At 50.5% G+C, this 19,972-nt stretch overlaps 1 protein-coding gene across 1 annotated transcript in view; it reads right to left on the bottom strand.

The window, feature by feature from the left end:
- Positions 1–2,704: 2,704 nt before the first annotated feature.
- MAPKAPK2 (mitogen-activated protein kinase-activated protein kinase 2) overlaps positions 2,705–19,972 on the bottom strand; it is a 46,612-nt gene continuing 29,344 nt past the window's right edge. The window contains exons 2-10 of the mRNA XM_004685278.2: positions 6,524–6,663; positions 6,329–6,393; positions 5,993–6,072; positions 5,283–5,409; positions 4,698–4,773; positions 4,183–4,307; positions 3,817–3,902; positions 3,630–3,710; positions 2,705–3,123 (exon numbers count right to left, since the gene is read on the bottom strand). Of these exons, the coding sequence (XP_004685335.1) occupies positions 2,980–3,123; positions 3,630–3,710; positions 3,817–3,902; positions 4,183–4,307; positions 4,698–4,773; positions 5,283–5,409; positions 5,993–6,072; positions 6,329–6,393; positions 6,524–6,663 (924 nt within the window). The 3' untranslated portion in view covers positions 2,705–2,979. The remainder of the gene's footprint in view (positions 3,124–3,629; positions 3,711–3,816; positions 3,903–4,182; positions 4,308–4,697; positions 4,774–5,282; positions 5,410–5,992; positions 6,073–6,328; positions 6,394–6,523; positions 6,664–19,972) is intronic.

Raw genomic sequence — 19,972 nt, 5'->3', positions numbered from 1 at the left:
GGATATAGTAGTAAGACATGTCTCTGTGCAGAGTGGTGACCCCGAAGATGCCCACATCCTAACCTCTGACCCTGAGACTACCTTCTATGGTTGAAGGAACTGAGCTGATGGAACTGACCTCAGGGACGCTGTGGTGAGGAGACTAACCTGGGTTAACTGGCCAGGGTCAAGCTAGTCGCCTGGGTCTTGAAAAGTCAAGAGTCCTTCCCAGCTCAGGTCAGAGAGGGGCAATGAAGCAGTTTTGCAGCTATAGAGAGACCACAAGACAACGCTGGGGGCCTCTAAATGTTGGAAAAGGGGAGACAACAGAACCTCCTACAGCCTCAAAAAAGGCACATTGTTCTGCTGAGATCTTCATTTTAGCCTGAAGGGCCTACGTGACATCTGACCTCCAGAACTGGGGATGTGAGCTCCATGCCATGAATTGTATGATGGCAGCAGTAGAAATCAGCATGGCTTCTGCAGGCAGCTGACACTGTTCGCTCCCGCCTCCCTTGCACCCAACCCCTTCCTTGCGCCCCTTGTTCCCACTTCCCCCTAGGGTCCTGTCACTTCTTGTGCCTTGGTCAGTGGGGAGAATAACTGGACTTCCTTGAAAGCAAAACCTCATGCAGTTTCATGTGGGCAGTGGCTCTGAGTGTGATGAGTGCTGTTTCAAGCTGGGGGCCAACCTCAGGAACCCACCCAGCCGTGATGGTGGAGAGATCCTGGGGCCTGTGCCCCTGGGCCACATGGTGATCCTGCAGGTGATCGAGGGGACAAGCAGGCCTCTCCTCTGAGCAGGAGGCTGGGTCCGAGGCCAGAGGCCACCCTAGGCCGTGGGGTCCCACATTCTAGTCTGAATGTTGGTTGTGCAAACTGATGTTACTTCCTCCTCTGCATCAGTTTCCTTGCTTGTAAAATGGGCTTGAACATTCTGCTCGCCTCCCTGAAGACCTCTGCAGTCACATGAGAAAATGGAGGTGAAGTTATCTAAGACACCCTATATTTCCCGTCTGACTGTGGGGAAGACCAGTAGAATCTACAGACCAATTTTTATCTTGGACTCTTTCACAAGCCAATCCATTTTGCCAGCTCAATATCCCACCTCTGGACCTCAGTCTTTTTGCCTGTGAATTGAGGGGAAGAGTCACATAAATCCTCAGTCCTATTCCAGCTTTTGGCCTAGAACATTTTAGTCTCTGCCTGACACCCTACTGCCCCCTCCTGGAACTTTCGGGAACTACATCAACTTTCTTGAGGATCTTCCCCAGGAATTGAACCAAATAATCACCACCTCCTTCGTGGTGACCCCCACCCCCCACCCCACTCAACAGCCTTGAGAGAATCAGCGCCTCTCTAGGAGTCAAAGAATCAACTTCTAACAAGCAGCCTGGCTCTGATTCAATACAGGCACAACAGGCTGCCCTGCGGCACTCCTGCTCTCCTCTGTGTGGGCAAAAGCATTCGTATCCCCACACAAGTTGTGGCTGGCAGGCCTGGCACTGGTCCCTCAGCCAGGAGGCTTCCCTTTCCTCTCCCAGGGAGCTGGACTCTGCCCTCCCAGCATACAAAACCACTCTCCACCTGTGGGAAGAAGAGAGGGGGGCTGGGAGGCTGAGTCACATGAAGAAAAAACCCCTTTCAACTATTAAATCTGTTTAATAAAGACAACTTCGTTCATACAAAACAGTAACAGTTTACAACAATCTGAGAGAACAGGAGGTGCTGCAGGCACTCAGAGTCCTCCCCAACCCACAGAAGGTTCTGGGTGCCCTCCACCACCTTGCCTGAGGGAAATGAAAGCTGAAGTATTATTGCCTCCCCCAACCCAAGAGACCAGGACACGGGAGACCCCCTATTCACCAGGCAAAGGGCCTCCCACAGGCTCTTCACTGGCTTTGACGCAAGAAAGTGAGTTGCTTGGGCTGAGGGTTGAAGTAGCTAAGAGGGAAGGGCCAGAGTCAAGACGTCTTTGGTGCAGACTCCCCCACCACCCACCTGCCAGGCCACACAGTGGAAAACTGCCAGAGGGTCTGTCCTAACGTGGTGCTGCCACGTTAGCCCACAAACTAAGGGAGACCCCGGAAATACAAAAGCCTGTGTCATCATAAACTTGGCCAGGCCACCCATGTAGCTGTGGCCCATGGGGAAGTGCTAAAACTAAGAAAATAAACAAAAGTGGGTTAAGAGCAGCAGGAAGGGGAAGTAGCGGCGGATTCCAGAGAAGGGACAGCGGACCGGCACGAAATGGGAAGGGATCCTGGGGTGGAGTCTGGTCCACGCGACTGCGCCAGTGCCAATCACCCCCGTGCCCACTGGGACCTGCTAGCACAGGCCAGCGTGGACAGACCCGTCTCAGATTCCGGAAAGGCTTCCAAGGTTCCTTGCTAGGTCCAACCCGGCAGACCCAAGGAAGAAAAGCTTCTTGGAACGACAGCAGGCCCTCCTCCTGTAGCCTGTTCGCCCAGACCCAGTACACGGACAGTCACACAGGCACACACACACTCACTCATCCCATCCACCCAGCACACCAGTGAGCCCGAGGTTCTAGTGAGGAGGTGTGGCCTTGACCTCCCCAAACCTCCGTCCGCAGACCCTGGGCTATCGTGGGAAGCAGGGAAGGCAGACTGGACAACACAGGGACACTCCCTGTGCCAGTCCCCACAAACACCCTTTAACAAGCCCTCTGCAGTACCCAAAAAAGGAAGGGAGAGGCATGAGAGAAAAGAACAGTAAGTTTCATAAAAATTCTAAGTCAAATTACTGACAAAATGGCAAAATGAGCAGAGACTCCAGAGAGCAGTACGCCCTCTTCTCCAGGCCCTCCCAGCCTCCCAGCTTCTCCCTCCCTGGGGCAGCCAGAACCAGACAGAATCCAGTCTCTGATGAGGTTCCAGGCTCCATGCAGTCGAGGGGAGGTAGGAGCAGACAGTTCTGTCTCTTCATATAGAAGACAGATTCAGGTTGAGTTATTGCTTGTCCTCCAGCGGGCCAGGCTCAGTGGGCGAGGGCCGCAGACTCCAGGGCCCGAGCTTTCTTCCGCCTCTTCAGAAGCAGAGGGTTGGATGCGTCTTCGATCTTTTTTATCTTGATCTGCTCGTAATCGACACGCATTGTGGCCAAGGCACTGGTCATCTCCTCCTGGAGGGGCCAGGGTGGCACCGAGAGAGGCGTGAGGGACAAGGACACAAGTCAAGACAGGACAGGCATGACAGGGTAGGAGCGGAGAGAAGGGACAAGTGTGGGAGGGCCCAGCTGATGGCAGATTCGGCCCTGGGAGCATCGATCGGCCCAGCCACCAAGTTGGCGCTGCTCCTCCGAGAGCCCCGCCCAGCCCAGCCCCACGAGGTGGAAGGAAGCACCGACGAGGAGTCAGGAGACCTGGGCCCAGTCTGCCCCAGCCAGACTGGGACTGATGACCCTGAACAAGTCACTGCTCTCGGCCTCAGTCTGCTCATCTGCAAAATGAGATGATGGCAGCACAGCCGTCGGAACCTCGGAGGCCCAGGGAGTGGGGCTGGCAAGAACAGCCACCGCTGCGGGTAGATGCCTCTGGCCACGAGCTGCTCAGAGGCAGCTGCTCTTGGTGTATCAGACTCTCTCAAACCAACTCTCCCAGCCACTCTCACCTGGCCCTGGGCCCTCACCTTGACATCCTCCCACCGCTCTTTGTCCTCCTTCAGGACCCGGCTGGTGTGCAGCGGGGTTTGAGGGACCTTCATTGATTGCTGTGGGGAGAGAAAAGGTCTAAGCAGAAGCCTGGACGGTGCCCTCGCTAAGCCTCATCACGAAGGCCAGTCCCACAACCAGGCCTCACCAGCCTGCCAGGCTTACCATGATCCAGGGGTGGTTCATGAACTCTGTAATGGTCATTCTTTGAGTGGGCTCTGTTTTCAGCAGGTTCCGGATGAGCATCTTCACTGTGGGGACGGGGCGGGGGACAGAGAGGTCTCAGAGGCCACTCTCCCTCCTGCTCCTCCCAGGAGTAGTCTTTCAGAAAGAAGCCAGACTCGAAGGAAGGACCCCGGAGGCAGGCTGCCAAGGAGCCAGACTGAGGCCGTGAGGCTGTCCTAACTGATGCACCCACATGGCCCCACACCTGGAAGCTCCAGTCACCCAGGGAGGACACCCCTCAGCCATGCTAGCCACGAGGCCACCCACACACCCTGCATGCACACCCATGTACACATGGGCTCTTACCTTCTTCTGACACTTCTGACCACTCGGGGTTGGGGAATTCATACTGGCCCATTCGGATGCGACTCTTCATGCCCGGAGAGATGGCAAGGCCATGATTGGAATAGAAGGGGGGATATCCACACAGCCTGAGTTAAGAGGAAGCAGGAAAAGAGGGAGAAAGTTGGTGTTATGTAGGGGCCCTGCCCCAGGAATAGCAGGAGAAATACACTTCTTCTTGTAAAGGTCACAGAGAAATCGGGGCTCACTGATTTCAGGCACACTACACAAAGTCAAGGGCAGGAACACGGCACATCGAGTGTCTAAACCACACATTTTCCTGCCCACTAGCTTAGAGCCTCCATTTAGCCATCAGAATCTGCTGAGTACTGAGAAGGGAACATGCAGGGGATTCCCAGAGAATACCCCACCCAGAAGGGGAACGCTGACCTCTGCCTCTTCGCCTCATCCTAGAGGCATGGGCCTCCACTCACCCAGGCCCAGCCCCCCTGCACCCCCACTCCTACACACACACTCACAGAATATACATGATGACACCCAAGGACCACATGTCACAGGACTTGTCATACTTCTCTGGGCCCAGCACTTCTGGAGCTGCAAACCAAAGATCGACAGCATGGGTGCCGGTCCCTGTGCCCCATCGCGACGCGAGTGCAGCTGGGGGAGAGGGAGCAGCCCTGGGGGCAGAGGAGAGCAGAAGACCCTGCTCCAAGAAGTGGTAGGGCTAGAATCATAAAATGAAATAGCCCCTGAACTGCGGGGACCTTTTCCTGAGCCGTGCTGTCCGTACAAGTCAACAAACAAGTCTGGGGAATGCATCCTGTGCCAGCCAGCGGAAGCCCCAGAACCACATCCGGGTCCCGGCCTCCCTGGGAACGGCTCTTCTCAGCACACGTGGGCTCGAGATCTGGCTGGACCCTGGGCGGTTCGCTCTCCTTAGTGCTCAACCCCACGGACTCTGAGCAGCACACCTTGGGGCCAGGTCACAGACGGGCCCGAAAGGCCAGAGGCCACACCTCCCTGGGAACCAGGGCTCCCCAGACCCACAGAGGAGGGTCTGAGTAAAGCAGCGGGGTGGCAGCTCCGCTCTCCCCTGGGCTTACCCACGTAGTACGGTGTATAGCAAGGAGTGGTCAAAGAGTTGTGGCTGGTGGTTTCCTTGGCAAAGCCAAAATCGGTGAGTTTCAAGATGGCGTTGGGTCTTTTGGACGTGTATAAGAGATTCTCGGGCTACAAAGAGAATTGGAGCTGCAGAATTGAGGCTACTGGAGGGAGGAAAAGCGGGGGAGGTACACACCGGGGAAGGGCCAGTGGCCTCAGGTAAAGGACTGGGATGCTTTGGTGGTCAGTGTGGTGCAGTGACAGACACTTGAGAAGGTGCGAGCTGTTCCCCTAAAGCAGGCAGTGCTGTAAACCAACGTATCTTAATTTAAAAAACCCACAAGTAACCCTATGAAAGCTGGCGGGGCCATGCAAGTCTGAGGGGTAGTGACCCCCTTCCTGCCTTCATGCAAAACCAGGTGGTGTGCACCCCAGACAGACACCAGCTGTACAGACCAGGAGCAACCACCATGCCCAGGATGGAGAAAACACGGCTGTGGTGCTGAGGTGCTGACTGGGGAGACATACAAGGCGGAGGGGCCACGGGGGTCTTTACTACTGTGTCTGGGGGTGTCATTCAAGGCAGGCCCTGTGGGGCAACAAGCTGCACCCTGCCCCCACTGCGCCTAGGAACCATGCATCCTGCCAGGTCACTGCACCCGCCTGCCACAGGCACAGAGGCGCCTCAGCTGGGGTGGTGAACGGCTGGTACCTTGACATCCCGATGAGCAATGTTGATGGAGTGCAAGTACTGGATAGCCTCGCCTATGCTCTTCATGATTTCTGACGCTTCTGTGAAGGGAGGGAATGGGAGAAGGAAAGAAAGTCAAAGGTGTAGCATCAGGTCTGAAAAAGCCCACCTACCCACCACCTCACACAGCTCTATCCACCACCCCCAAAAGCCAAGCAGCAAGCAGGCACCAAGGACGGCAGCCCCGGCGACAAGCGGGAGGCGGTCGAGCCTCAGCCTCTCTCATGAGTCAAGGCCCGTTCAGTCACCCTGCCGCCCACCTGCCCTCTGCCTGGCCCCGCTACAGACCCTTTCTACCTCTTTCTGTGAATGCTTGGTCTCCTCGGTCCTGGATTCGGCTGAAGAGCTCTCCACCATCCAAACTGAAACAAGCCACAGGGAGGTGTGGGAACAGCACCCACCACCACTCTCCATTGCCCCCAAGAGAATCAAGCTTTTCATTTTCGGCTTCAGGGTGAGAGGCTGGAGCAGGGCACAGGGCGGGCTGCTTACCACTCCATGACGATCAGCAAGCACTTCCTGCCGGCGTACAGGTTCTCGTAGACATCCACGATGCGCACGATGTGCGGGCACTGTGAGGCCCGCCAGTGCAGCTCCACCTCGCGCCGCGCTTTGGGGCAGTCCTGCAGCATCTGCAAACAGGGCTTCCTGACATCTGCGGCCTGCACTGCCCCACAGGCCACCCACAGATCGACGTCAATGCCCCTCTTGTGCTGGCCTCTGGCAGTCCCCGCCATGGCCCGGGAGCCCCTCCCCTAACTCCTGGCACAGGGCAAACAGCTCCCTTTTGTGCTGTGGGGGAAACCGCCATGTGGCTCCCTTGGGGTCTTGACAGCTACACTGAGATCAGTACGTGGACCATACTTTTGAGCTGGGCCCTTACCCAGCTAAGGGTATGAAGTCTATTCTAGAAGGCAGGCCGCAGATGGCATCCGAAGACGGGGTAAAAGAAACATGAGGTGGGAAAGCAGACTAAGGAAAATGAACACAGCAATGGAAAGGGGCTGAGCGAAAAGAGAAACTCCAAAATCAGTAGTCTAAAGCATCTCTGAGAACCCCAAAACTAGCAGACCAAGTCCACAGCAATGTTCCTTCCCCCTCTGCAGTTTCTTTCATTCAACTAATATAGTTTGCAAACATGACAAGTTCCCAAGCCCACCTTTGCTCCTGTCCCCTCTTCCTCCGAGGACCAGCTGCCCAGGGGGCTAAAGAGGGGTGGGTCCCTCACCAGCCTCATGGGCTGAATCAAACTAGCCCATCCAGTCTCATTTATTCCAGACTCTAAGACACAACATGACCAAGACACAACGTGGCCAAGAATTCTGCTTCCTGAAGAGAACCTTACCTCTGCCAGCACCTAGCACTGTACCAATCACCCTGGGTCCTTGAAGGGATGGGGGACCAGCCTAAGAGGATAAAGCAGTGCCCTGAGCGAGGCAAGCAAGGGGGGGAGCAAGCAACCAGCAAGATGTCTTTTTGGTAAGGAAATAAAATTTCCTTTCGTTTAACTTGCTTTTAGTCATTTTTTAAGGGCCAAAAGCAGCCAGATAAATATATCCTTTTATAAAGTGGGGATAAATGTGTTCTAAAGATTACATGAAATAATCTTGCGAAGCACCTGGCAGAGAGGCTGGCATGTGTGGGCAGCAGCCAGCAGTCCTGCGACTGAGTGAGCATCTTAGGTGCACAGCACAGGGCCGGCCGGCCGGACAAGTGCCTCACGGATGCACCCGCTGTGGGAATCCAGACTAGTCCTCAGCATATACAACGTGTTGTGGTGGCAATAAAAATATGCTTAAGAAAATAAGATATATCCTTTACAGTTCATGCTCCAAGTGCTTTGGAGAGTCAGGGCTGCATGTGAGGGAGAATGGGGGGCTGAGAAGGCAGTACACAGGCGAACAGAGGCGCCGGCCAGGGCAGTGTGGGAGTCCGGGCACGGGCTGACTGAGGAGCAGAGCTGGAGTGGACGGCCGAGCAGCAGGCAGGGCTAGGACACCAGCTAGAAGGTGCCCTCATCGTGGTATGACTATTTGGCCCATAGACCAGTTTGCAGAAGGCATGAAAGATAAATACAAAGCAGGAGTATCAAAAATAAAAGCACATCCATTTATGCTATGTCTGATACACTGGGGCTCTTCTAACTGTACAATTACATCTTTACAGGATGACAGAAGGCTCAGAGAAGTGGTATGTTTAAGCTCAGTTCCTGGGGAAAGGTGTTCCAGGGTAGAACCCAGGCCTGGTGAAGAACATGCCCTCCCACTGCAGCTTTGAGAGGAGGGATGGAGGCTGAGACTTAGCATTTGCACACAGCCAACTGCAAACTGATTTCTCAGTCCCAAGTAGGAGGCGCCCAGCCAATTACGACATGGGAGCAGGCGGAAGGCAGGTCCCTTGTGGCTACCCTGCCACCTCGTGGCCATCTGAGGTCACTGCACAGGTCCTCAGTTGTCATTCACTTGAATGGACAAGGGAAAGCTTGTTCTGTTCTCCCAAGCTCTGCAAAGACCAGAAGGGGCACATTTAATTTGCATATAATTCAATTCAACAATCATTTACTGAACTCCTATTCTGAGCTTCAATTTGTTAACTGTTAAGAGTAAATAAAAGTCCCAATCTGAAAGGATTCTGGCTGGAAGGAGTGGAGGAGCACAAAGAGATAGACACACAGAAGATGCTTATTATCAAGAGAGAGAACATGATGTAAGCCCTCTAAGTTCACAGGGTCCAGGAGCAAAAGCTCTGAGAGCAGCCGCAGTAAAGACTTCTATCGCCCCCTAACGGCACTTAGGAGCTGTGCGCCAGAGAGGGAGACCCAGATTGTCGGATTTACGCAGAGGCAACAAACATTAGGTCACAGACTTACAATCAAGAGAGACTTGACTGCTTCTGGTATTTGTCAATTTCTGGTAGCAAAGTCTTGGAGAATAACCTTTCTAAGCCTGCTGTGCATTTAGAAGTTAGCGGGAACCAACTACTGCACCAAAATGAACAAAGATGTAAGAAACAATTAGAATGTAAAAAAAATGCTGAATACATAGAAGAGTTAGTGGGGATAACAGCCACTTGCTCCCTCCCTCAGAGAGCGACTGTAAATATCTAATGATACACCTCTAAGAGAGCTGGGGCCAGAAAGGCACTAACAGCACGCCTGTCCCAACGTGAACCCTCTAGCATCTCCGAGAGAAGCAGGAGATTGCCACAGTAACTAGTCAGCACAAGCCACCAGCAGGGCCCCAGGCTGGCCGGCCCAATGACCACCACCTGGAAACCGGCAAGGTTTCAACCCTCTAGGACTACATCGAGGGTGGGCCCTCAAAGCCAACTGCAGGCCCTCTGCCCTCCTGAACTCACAGCAGCACCCAAAGTTCTGTTCTTTCTGCCATGGACACATCAAGTGTGTGGCACTGGGCAAAGGAGAATCTTCAGTGAGAAAACCTGGCTCCACAATCTACCTCCAGACACAAGTCTCCCGGGCAGAGGAGCCGACCACCAAGTACAGCAAACCCGGACTTCAGATGCGCACAGGTCAGGCACACAAATTTATCTCTTAAAGGGTTTCCTCATTTGTAAAACTGAATTTGGCTTAGAAAAATAGGCATACCGGGCCTTCTGGTGGTGCAGATGTCAGTATATCAAGTTATCGCCAGCCACTGCAGCAAGAATTTGATCCCCAGGCAAGGAGGTCACGTGACCCACATGTCCCACCCATTGCGCCCCTCAGCAGTGTATTTCAATAGATCCGCCTGTTCTGCTCTCCACTCTGTCTCTGTGAATCTTCTCACTGGCCCCCCACCTCTGGCCTATACCCCAATTCTTATATGCTTAAATAAATCTTAAAAAGAAAAATAAGCATACTGTAGAGAGTATTTTTAAGCTCTTTTTTTTTTAAAGATTTATTTATTTATTCATACAGAACTGGGGTGCAGGCCAGAGATGCGGAGGGTGAGAGGATTCACCAGAGACAGAGCGGGAAGCAGAACAGACAGAGTGGGAAGCAGAACAGGCAGATCGATGAAGTACACTGCTGAGGGGAGCAGCGGGCGAGTCAGGAGAGGTCTGCCGCGCCATGTGGTCACCTCCAGGGCAGGCGGGAATCGAACTCATGCGGAAGTGGCTTTAGTTTCTCAGTGCAGTGCTTTAACCCGCTGCGCCACCAGGGAGGGCCTTTAAGCTCTTTTTTAAAAAAATGTTTATGCATACAGAACTGGGGTACAGGCCAGGGGTGCAGGGGTGATGAGGATTCACCAGAGACAGAGTGAGGAGCAGAACAGGTACATCTACTGAAATACACTGCTGAGGTGAGCAGCGGGTGGATCATGTGCATTTTGTGAGTGACTATGAGTGTTGCAGGGGCACACAGCAAACACTGAATCAGTATTTGCTGTCATACTCTACCCCACATATGTCCCCCAACACACACAACCCATGTGTTAGAAGCCTACAGTTGGGTGAGCAACTCTAGATACTGGCTAGAGGGGGACGCAGAAGGCTGGGAACCCCGCTGGGAACCCACCGCGGCACTCCCACTCTGAGAGGCTGGGGGTGTGTGAGGAGAGGAGGAAGTCATCCTGAGTGAGGCGGGTCTGCCTGCGGCACCGCCCATGCTGCCCGTGTGGGTGTCCTCTGCGTCTCCTGCAGGTCAGGGGGAAGCCCTTGTGCTATGCACCCCAACCCTGGTCCTGTAGATGAGTCCTAGCCACCACCTCGGCACCGACCCACAGGTGAGGACCCAGAGGAGCAGGAGATGAGCTCCAATTCCTGCGCACACTCTGTAAAAATGAGTGCAAAGTAGTTTCGATGGCGACCCTCCCAGGAACCCAGCCAGGAGGGGCACAGTATTCTACAAATGCGAAAACTGCACAGAAGCTAAGTAATTAGTCACTCCGTTGGGGGCCTGTGGCAGTGCTGGAACTTGAGTTCCATTCTCATTGCCCGCCCCTAGCCCCATGTCCACTTTCCACGCTGTATGGTGAAGCAAAGGGCCCAAACCTGACCAAGACGGTTCGTAAGGTCAGCAGCCAAAGGGGGCGCTGCACAAGCACAAGCCTCCGGTGGCGACAAGGCCTCCGGTGGCGACGATTTCGCTTTTCCAGTTGCACCCTGAGGCGTCCAGTAGTCGTTCATCTTAACTAGAAACAGCCAGCAAACTGAAAGCAAAAGTGAGGGACTGCTTCCTACATGAGCCTGTTACGCAACCCACAATCATTAAGATGAGCTTGGGAGAACAGCTAATGGGAAGTGGATTCCTAATTGTCGGTTAGATTCGTAGTCACCCTCATCGTGGCTGTTACTGGTGGTGCCCTGTTCTTTTCTGTTCGTATAAATCCCAATCAAGTCTCGTTGTGTATGTTTATGAGAAAGTATCTGATAGTGAAAACACAAGTGACGAGTTCCATGCGCAGCAGTCCGGGTGCTCGCCCAGGTATGTGAACACCCACAAATGAACACGCACAGGCTCTGGGTGCACAAACACAACACATTACAGAACAGAAAGAGCATCCGAACCCAGTGAAACGTTACCAGTAATCACAAACATGAATCACAGGTTATTTAATTTTCTTTATAATATCTTTATTATAGATGATCATAAGTAGCATGTGTTATATTTTTAAAGACAGAGGAGTTTTTTGGCTTCCAAATTTTATTTAGAGCTGTCAGCACACCCCCAGGCAGGGAGCTTTCAAGCTGGCTTTTTTTTTTTTTTAAGATTTATTTATTTATGCATACAGAACTGAGGTACAAGACAGAGGTGCAGGAGCAGCAAGAGGCTTCACCAGAGACAGAGTAGGGAGCAGAACAGGCAGACTGATGAAGCACACTGCTGAGGGGAGCAGCGGCCGGGTCTGGAGAGGTCTGCCATGCATATGGGTTACCTCCGAGGCAGGGGATTGAACTTGTACTGAAGCGGCTGCAACTGGCTTGCAGTGTTGCATCCTAATCTGTTGCGCCACCAGGCAGGGCCCTCACACTGGCTTTCAGCAGGCTGCCAGGAGTCCTCAGCCTCCTTATTCCATGGCCAGAGCTGCCAGGTCTAAAGACTGTGCCCGAAAGGAGCTCACAGCCAGCGGGGAGGCTTCTGGAGCTGAGTGGGGGCCAAGGCAGCCGGGCAGGACCAGAGACCACATCACAGCTGTCCAATCCAGCTCCGCTCAGCCCTGACCTGACCCAACTCTCCAGCTAGGAGCAGGGGATTCGTACCTGGCTTAAAGATCTTTAGAATTCTCCTTTCAGCCAGAAACTAGGGAACTGGGCTCCCCGCCACCTTGTACTAGTTTTGAAAAGGAGGTGTGAGGTCATGAGGTTGCAGAACCAGACCATCCTAACTTGCACCGCTCATTCTTGTCAGGTCCCAACAAAGCCCGGCCTCCCCCCAGGTCATCCCTGGATCTAGAATTGAGGAAGGAGCCAGGGAGGAGACACACAGCACTTGTGTAGAGTCCACCTACCCAGGGTGCCACCACCCAGCAAAAACTTGAATGCCCAGAACATGCCACACACTGGCTTAGGGGGTATTGGGTACAACAGAGAATACCACAAATAAGGCCTGTGTCCCATGCTGGTGTGCAGGGGGCACACAGGTTAAACCCACTCATGGAAATCACACTTCATGAGTAAAGGAACTAAGCAGGCAAGTGGCACAGAGCAGCAATGGTGCAGCGTGAGGCTGGCCCTCCTCCCCAGTACAGGATCTGCTGCAGGCTGGAGAGACGTATCTCACTTCCCTTTTCATCTAACTCAGCTCAGGACATAAGAGATGACAAACTGATGTCTTGGCTGCAGTGACTGTTTTTCTCCACCTCTGTGAAGAGTGTGCCCCCTTGTAGGATTCTGCAAAACTCACTCAGGAGTGACTAGGCTCTCCCCTACATAATGATTTAAACATAAGCCTAATAGATATGTTAAGTCTTAGGAGAGGGCCCAACTAAAGGATACACAAATTACTGCCTGGGGCTCCCACATGTTGGTACTGACATTCCCTAACACTTCATTGAAAATAAAAGCGGCTCTCTATTGGCTATTTTCATTAATGTGACTGGGAAAATACCCACCCAAAATAAAGCTAACACAATGAGGAGTCCAACACTGCCAGCTCCACACCCCAGAAGACGGTGTCTCCCCTGTGTCCCCGCCCTCCCCTCAGCACCTTCCCACAGCAGCCACCAAGGACCCAGGCTCAAAGAAAAGGCAAGAGGTTAATGACAAATTATTTTAAATATTTGCAACATGTGACAGATAAAAGGCTAACTTAACTCTGGCAAACCAATTGTAAGAGATCAACAATCCATTATGAAAGTGGCCATGGAATAAGAACAGACAGCTCAAAGAAAAACACAGATGGCCAGATGAAGGATGCTCCATATAATTAATTAAAAGAGAAATGTTTATAAAAACAGATAATTCCACCAGAATGGTATTTTTTTTAATGTTTGACCAAAAAACAAAATGAAACCCCTGGGTTTAGGCAAAGATGAGGGGGTGGGGGAGGTACCCATACACTCAGGGATTGTAACGAGCATGTTTTTGGAGGAGTATGGCAGTATCTATCAAAACTACAGATGTTCAAAGATGGACCCAGAAGCTAGACATGGAGGAAATCATTCTACAAATACATTCCTACAGCATTTTAATGGCAAGAGACTGTAAAGAATCTAATGCTGCAGCGAAAAGCTGTTCAGAGAAAGGAGGGCGCCCTGTAGCGGCACACCAGGGCTCCAGCAGCTGGTGAGCGGCTGGGCCGCGCCGCCACCAGGGGGCAGACGTCAGCAGCACCGAGGAGAACTGGGCTGGGGCGCCTTTGCTGTTCTGATTTCTTTTACTGGAACTTCATACACAAGAGGCTTCCAAAGCACATAGACAAGAAGCAAACTCACCAAAATGTTAATAAATGGTTAATTATAGGTGGTGATAATGTAAGTGGTTGATTATAGATGCTGGTAATGTTATCAGTGATGTTCTCTTCTTTTGTATACTTTTCTAATGTCTAAAAATAAAATAACACTGAACAGAATGTACAATATGATCCAATTTGGGTGATTTTGGTTTTGTTTTGCTTGGTTTTTCGCATTTTATTTAAACTGAAGTAATAGCTGGATTCCTGGCAGGCACCACATAGCATGCCTACCACCAAGTCACCCACAGGTCACCAGCACAGGCCCTTGCGCTTCCTCCCCACTTTTCTTAGCTCTCCTCCTTACCTGCCCCCAACCTCTCCTCTCTCTTTTGTTCTGGCTTTTAAGAAGGAAAAATATCTGTGACTTGTGGATGCTTAAAATTTCATCAGTGGAGTATAACCCCCCACTCTGGAGGAGGTACTAGAGAGAAGCTTATATTGTTCTTTTTTTAATTTTTCCTTTTCATACTAATAGCTTTCTGTAGTTTGGATCTCACCATCTGCACGTATTTCTTTCCAACTACACTGGTTTAGATTATGAGTTACAGTAGAAGACTTCGGGTCTTCTACTTGACACCCAGACTGAGGTAGTAACAGTTATAAGCACCCCAAAAGAAAGCCGACATTTCTGCCAGAGCAGAAAGGGAGTCTGGCCACAGCAGGAGGGGGTCCCTCACTCAGTCGGGGTGACCCAGTTGATTTAAAGATCCACATATTCTTGGAAAATGTAACCAAGTTACAATAAAAAACAAACTGAGGTCCCAAACCCCCACTGCTAACCACATAACACTACCCTCCACACAGATGTCAACCACTCTGGACTCTCGGGTTGGAACCTGAAAGTCGGGAGGACAGCAATATTTCCGCTTCTTCCAGCAGATGACTGTGACTTTGAAAGAGAAAGAAATTTCCATATAGACCACACCAAACACGTGTCAGATGCACTTTACAGAAAGAGAAAACATGCTATACTTAAGCCTCCTAACAGCCTTCGGGAGTCAACTACTGACTCCACTTACAGATATGGCAACCAAGATCGGGGAAATAACTTGCCAGAGGCCACAGGGCCAGTGAGTGACAGAACCAAGATTCAGACCCACTTTAGATGCAAACCTCAAGGTTCTATTTTTTTATTTACAACAAAGGAAGCTCTGCCAGACAAACCCTGAGCGTCCAATACCATTTACTGTTGACCTGTCACCTTCACCCTCCTGCTCTGCTCACAGGTCTGCCCCATTTATTTCTGTGCCCATCAGCCTTAGGAAAAGCTTAGCACAGAACAGTCAGGACACGCACTTGCTGACTTAGCAGCAGGCTGCCGCTGGAACCCGCAGCACAGGCAGTGGCCTCAGGCGGCAGGCCTCTCTCCTGAGGACGGAAGGTGCACCACGGCAAGAAGGAAACACTGAGCTCTCCAAATTGGCTTTAGGCTAACAAAGTCTGAGTGGCAGGATGTTGTTTGTAGTATGTAGGCATGTGCTGTAAAAATCCACACAACTGGACAGTTACCAGATGAAATTACGGCAGAAGGAGGTCAGCAACATTACTTCTGGTAAAGCAGCCTCCATTCATTTGACCCTGTACAAGTGAGAAACAAACTTCAATTTTTAATTAGAAGTGATAAATGGCATCTCATCTTCATTGCCCCAATTTAGTGAACTGAGAGTCACAGCAGGGCACTTCAATCACCAGCTCAGGTGGGAGACGGTGGAAGCCCGGAAGTGGAAGAGAAGGGCCCCCAGGCCAAGGGGGTGGTATACAAGCAGGCCCTGCCCTGACAACTACACAATCCAATCCCACACAACTAAGACTGGAGGAGCCGAGGGAAGACAGAAGGAAAATGAGCCAACAGGGATCAGTCCGGTCAGAGGCAGAAGACAGAAGCTCCTCTTGCCAACTCAGCAAAGCTGGCCTGGGACACAGGACAGAGCTCGTCACCCAACCCGAGTAAAGACAGCTAAGTGAGCAAGTGCTGTCTTTTCCTGCCAATTCCCATCCCACCTCACCTGTTCACTTCTCACACAGCTGAAGATGCTGTAAGGCAGACCATGAGCCTCAACTCAATCCTGCCCAGAAAGTAGTCTAGTGAATGATGTCAAAACCAACCCTTACCTACCTAAAACAGAAACACACATACATACCACAGTAGGAGAAAATAACCTTATGGTTTTAGAAGGGAAGAAAAAGCTAAGGACAAAAACAATTGTTGAGCCTCAAATTCAAGAAAACGAGTATTTAGCAGTAAGACCTAAAAAGCAGTATGAGTAGAGATCCCAAAAAAGAATGCAGCTTAAAAGACAGGGCTTAAGTGCTGACAAAGGGAGTCTGATCAGGTAAAACGCAATAACCCCAATACAAGAAGCCTGGAGGAGGCAGCCGCGGAGGTGAGGTCTTCTGGCCTGACAGCAGAGCAGCTGTGATGAGCTCAGATGTTCAAGATGTGGCCAAAGGCATCAAGTGCCCAGCCTGGAGCCTGGCCTGGGCTCAGAGAGTGAGCAGACCTCGTGACAGCAGAAGAACTGCTAGGAGTGAGGGTGCTAGACCCACAGCTGTGAGAGGACCAGGAGGAAGTATCCTCCTCCCCCGGGCAGAAGCACTAATCCCCAAGTGGCAGTTTATCTCCAATATGCCCCATCTTTCTATCAAGGAGACTGGACCAAGCTAAACGTGTGTACACACACACACACACACACACACACGTGAAATCTCAAATGCAAGCTAGACCAAGGATCTAGCTCTGAATGACTAAGCAAAAGATGCCAATCTTAGAATCGCAGCATAGCATGCAGAAAGAATCTGCAGGTGTGATTCCAGAACCACTCCGGAGCCATGAAGAGGAAGAGACAGGAAGGCTCTGCTTCTCGGCCACACAGTCCCGCAGCACCCACTCGGCTCCAGGCTTCACATTAAACTCCTGGGATTCAAGTGCACAGCTTAATCAAGAAAAGCAGGGTCAAGGGGGAAAAAGCAGTATATAAATGGAATTGTTAATAAAGTGTGCCAACTGTACTGCACTGCACTGCAGGAACTGGTATGGCTTCTTTGTGTTTGCTTGCTCAAAGAGAAAGGGGAAAATAATGGACACTCAGCTTCATGTCTGTCTCTGGCAAAACTCGAAGAAGTTCATGAACTGGACCATCACAACCTAGTCTGGGCTCCCTGCAAACAAGTCTCCTTTCCTTTAACAGGATTACTAAGATCTAGACCAAGGAATGCCAGACAAGCAGCTTTGACTTTTGTAAGGAATATGGATAAAGTTTCCCAGTAGGCCTTCAGGATGAGAAAGAAAAGGTGAGACATCAAAGTACTGAGGTAAAATACTTGTGAGTGTTTGTACATGACCCATGAAGTGTAATTTTCTGGATCTAGGACAGTCTGCCCACCATGCACCAAACTGAAGGCGCTGCCCCCCAGCCTGTTCCCTGGCCTCCATATATGACGACATCACCGTCTAGTCAGGCTCCCAGATACAAATCTTGTAGTCATCCTCAGTCTCTCTCTTCCCCTTACCCACAGAACCAGCCCAGTTTTGTCTTTGGAAAGATGACCCAAATCCACCTTCCTTTCTCTAGTCCTACTGCTACATGCTTGGTGGACCTTTTTCCTTATGTGCCTTCTAACTGGTTTCTGCAGGTAACCTTAAATCAGCCTCGATACCTGTGAACTCCTTGAAAAGCAAATCTGAACAGGGTATTTTCTTCCTTAAACATGTCCCTTGGCTAACAGGGCAAGCCCATCCTAATTTGGTCTTTCTCAGCTCTTACCCACATTGCTGATGGCCTCAGCGCTCAACACCTTCCTGGTATTTACACGACACGGACCTTCACACCATGCCTGGTCCCAACACCCCTTTCTACCCTCAACCTCCATGCAGCAGAGCTCCCACCGTTGAGAGTATTAAACTCGACTCAGCACTACCAGTGTTATTCACAGAACAATTCTTCCTCCCACTGTATAGATCTTGGGCTTCCTGGAGGCTGGAACTAAGTCTCGATCACCTTTGACTCCAAATCTTCCACCCAAAACATGCCATTATGGATGTACTCAATAAACACTTGCTCACTGGCTAAACCAGAGAACACTCTACTGGCAAACCACAGGATGCTCTCTCTGGCTTCACCTAGTATTTTATCAACACATTGATTAAAGACATGGTATAGAGCAAGGTAACCAAACTTACAAGTGACAAAAAACTTGGGAGTGTGCAAGTAAAAGATTTTTTTAAAAGATTACAGTAGGTAAAATATAAGCCAGAGCCAATTCCCAAAAAAATACGATATGGCTCCAAAATTATTCACAATACATGTGATGAAAGAGACTGTTCTCATGCCAGGTGCCTGTAACATGAAGGAGAGAAGTGCTCTGAAGCAGGGTTGCCTGGTGGATGCCAGTCCCTCCATTAACTAGCTGTGGGACCCTGGACAAGTTCCTAACCAGCTCAGAGCTCCAGTTTTCTTCAATGTAATACAGGGATCATTATCTATCTCACAATTACAGGGATAAGTACCTACCCCTGAGAGTTCTTAAGTTAATAAAATGAATAATGTATTTGCAATTAGAATTGTACCTAGTTTAATAAGCTCTATTGTCACTTGTGGATACTGATGTTATTACTGTTAAAAGTTCATGAATTGGCCCTCCCTGGTGGCGCAGCAGGTTAAAGCACTGCACTACGAAGCTTAAGCCACTTCCTTATGAGTTCGATTCCCGCCTGCCCCTGAGGAGTCCACATGGCGTGGCAGACCTCTCCTGACCCGCCCGCTGCTCCCCTCAGCAATGTACTTTGTCGATCTGCCTGTTCTGCTCCCCATTCTGTCTCTGGTGAATCCTCTCACCCTCCGCATCTCTGGCCTGTACCCCAGTTCTATATGAATAAACAAATAAATCTTTAAAAAAAAAAAAGTTCATGAATTTACATACTCCCAAGTTCAAAAAGTTAGCTCTAAGCTGAGTAGCAACTATTCACTTTCCAATCTTTAGTGATGGTATCTGTCAGGAATGCTTAATTTAGCATTTTTTTTCAAATGGGGAGAAAGCTGGAGAAAAACTAAATGTCCGTTAGTAGGACATGATTGATAAATGATGGAACATCCATAAAGGCACACAAAAGAATATGCATTTTATTTTTAAACTTTTATAAGGTTTATCTATGCATATAAGAGCTGGGGTGTAGGAAAAAAGAATATGAATTTTATTTTTAAACTTTTATAAGGTTTATCTATGCATATAAGAGCTGGGGTGTAGGTCATAGGTGTAGGGGGGTGAAAGGATTCCCCAGAGACAGAGAGGGGCGCAGAACAGGCAGATCCACTGAAACATACTGATGAGGGGAGCAGTGGGCCAGACAGAAGAGGTCTGCTGTGTCATCTCCCTGGCCAGGGATCGAACTCGTGCTGCAGTGACTGTGGATAGCCTCATAGTGCTAAGACTTAACACCATGCACCACCAGAGAAGCCCTCCTTTAAAATTTTCTTTTAACTTTTTTTTTTTTTTTTTAAAGAACTGGGATTTAGGCTAGAGGTGTGTGTCTACAGAGACAGAACAGAGAGCAGATCAGACAGATTTACTGAAATACACTGCTAAGGGAAACAGTGGACAACACAGGAGAAAAATAAGGTAAATCTAGATGCACTGAGATCATAAGTTCTCAAAGAACATATTCTTTCATGGGAAAAATAACAAGCTGGAGGTTGATTCATATAGTTTGATTCTATTTTTATAAAATACCTTCAAAAAAAGTGAAGTTAGGGCCCTCCCTGGTGGCGCAGCGGGTTAAAGCACAGCACTGAGAATCTGAGGCCACTTCCGCATGAGTTCGATTCCCGCCTGCCGCCTGCCCCGGAGGAGACCACATGGCGTGGCAGACCTCTCCTGACCCGCCCGCTGCTTCCCTCAGCAGTGTACTTTGTCGATCTGCCTGTTCTGCTCCCCACTCTGTCTCTGGTGAAGCCTCTCACCTCCCCTGAGCCTCTGGCCTGTACCCCAGTTCTGTATGCACAAATAAATAAATAAAAATCTAAAAAAAAAAAAAAGTGAAGTTAATG

Source organism: Condylura cristata, unplaced genomic scaffold (assembly GCF_000260355.1).
Source record: "Condylura cristata isolate star-nosed mole 26May11 unplaced genomic scaffold, ConCri1.0 scaffold00018, whole genome shotgun sequence".
Taxonomy (NCBI): Eukaryota; Metazoa; Chordata; class Mammalia; order Eulipotyphla; family Talpidae; genus Condylura; species Condylura cristata.
This window is presented reverse-complemented; position numbering and strand designations above follow the sequence as displayed.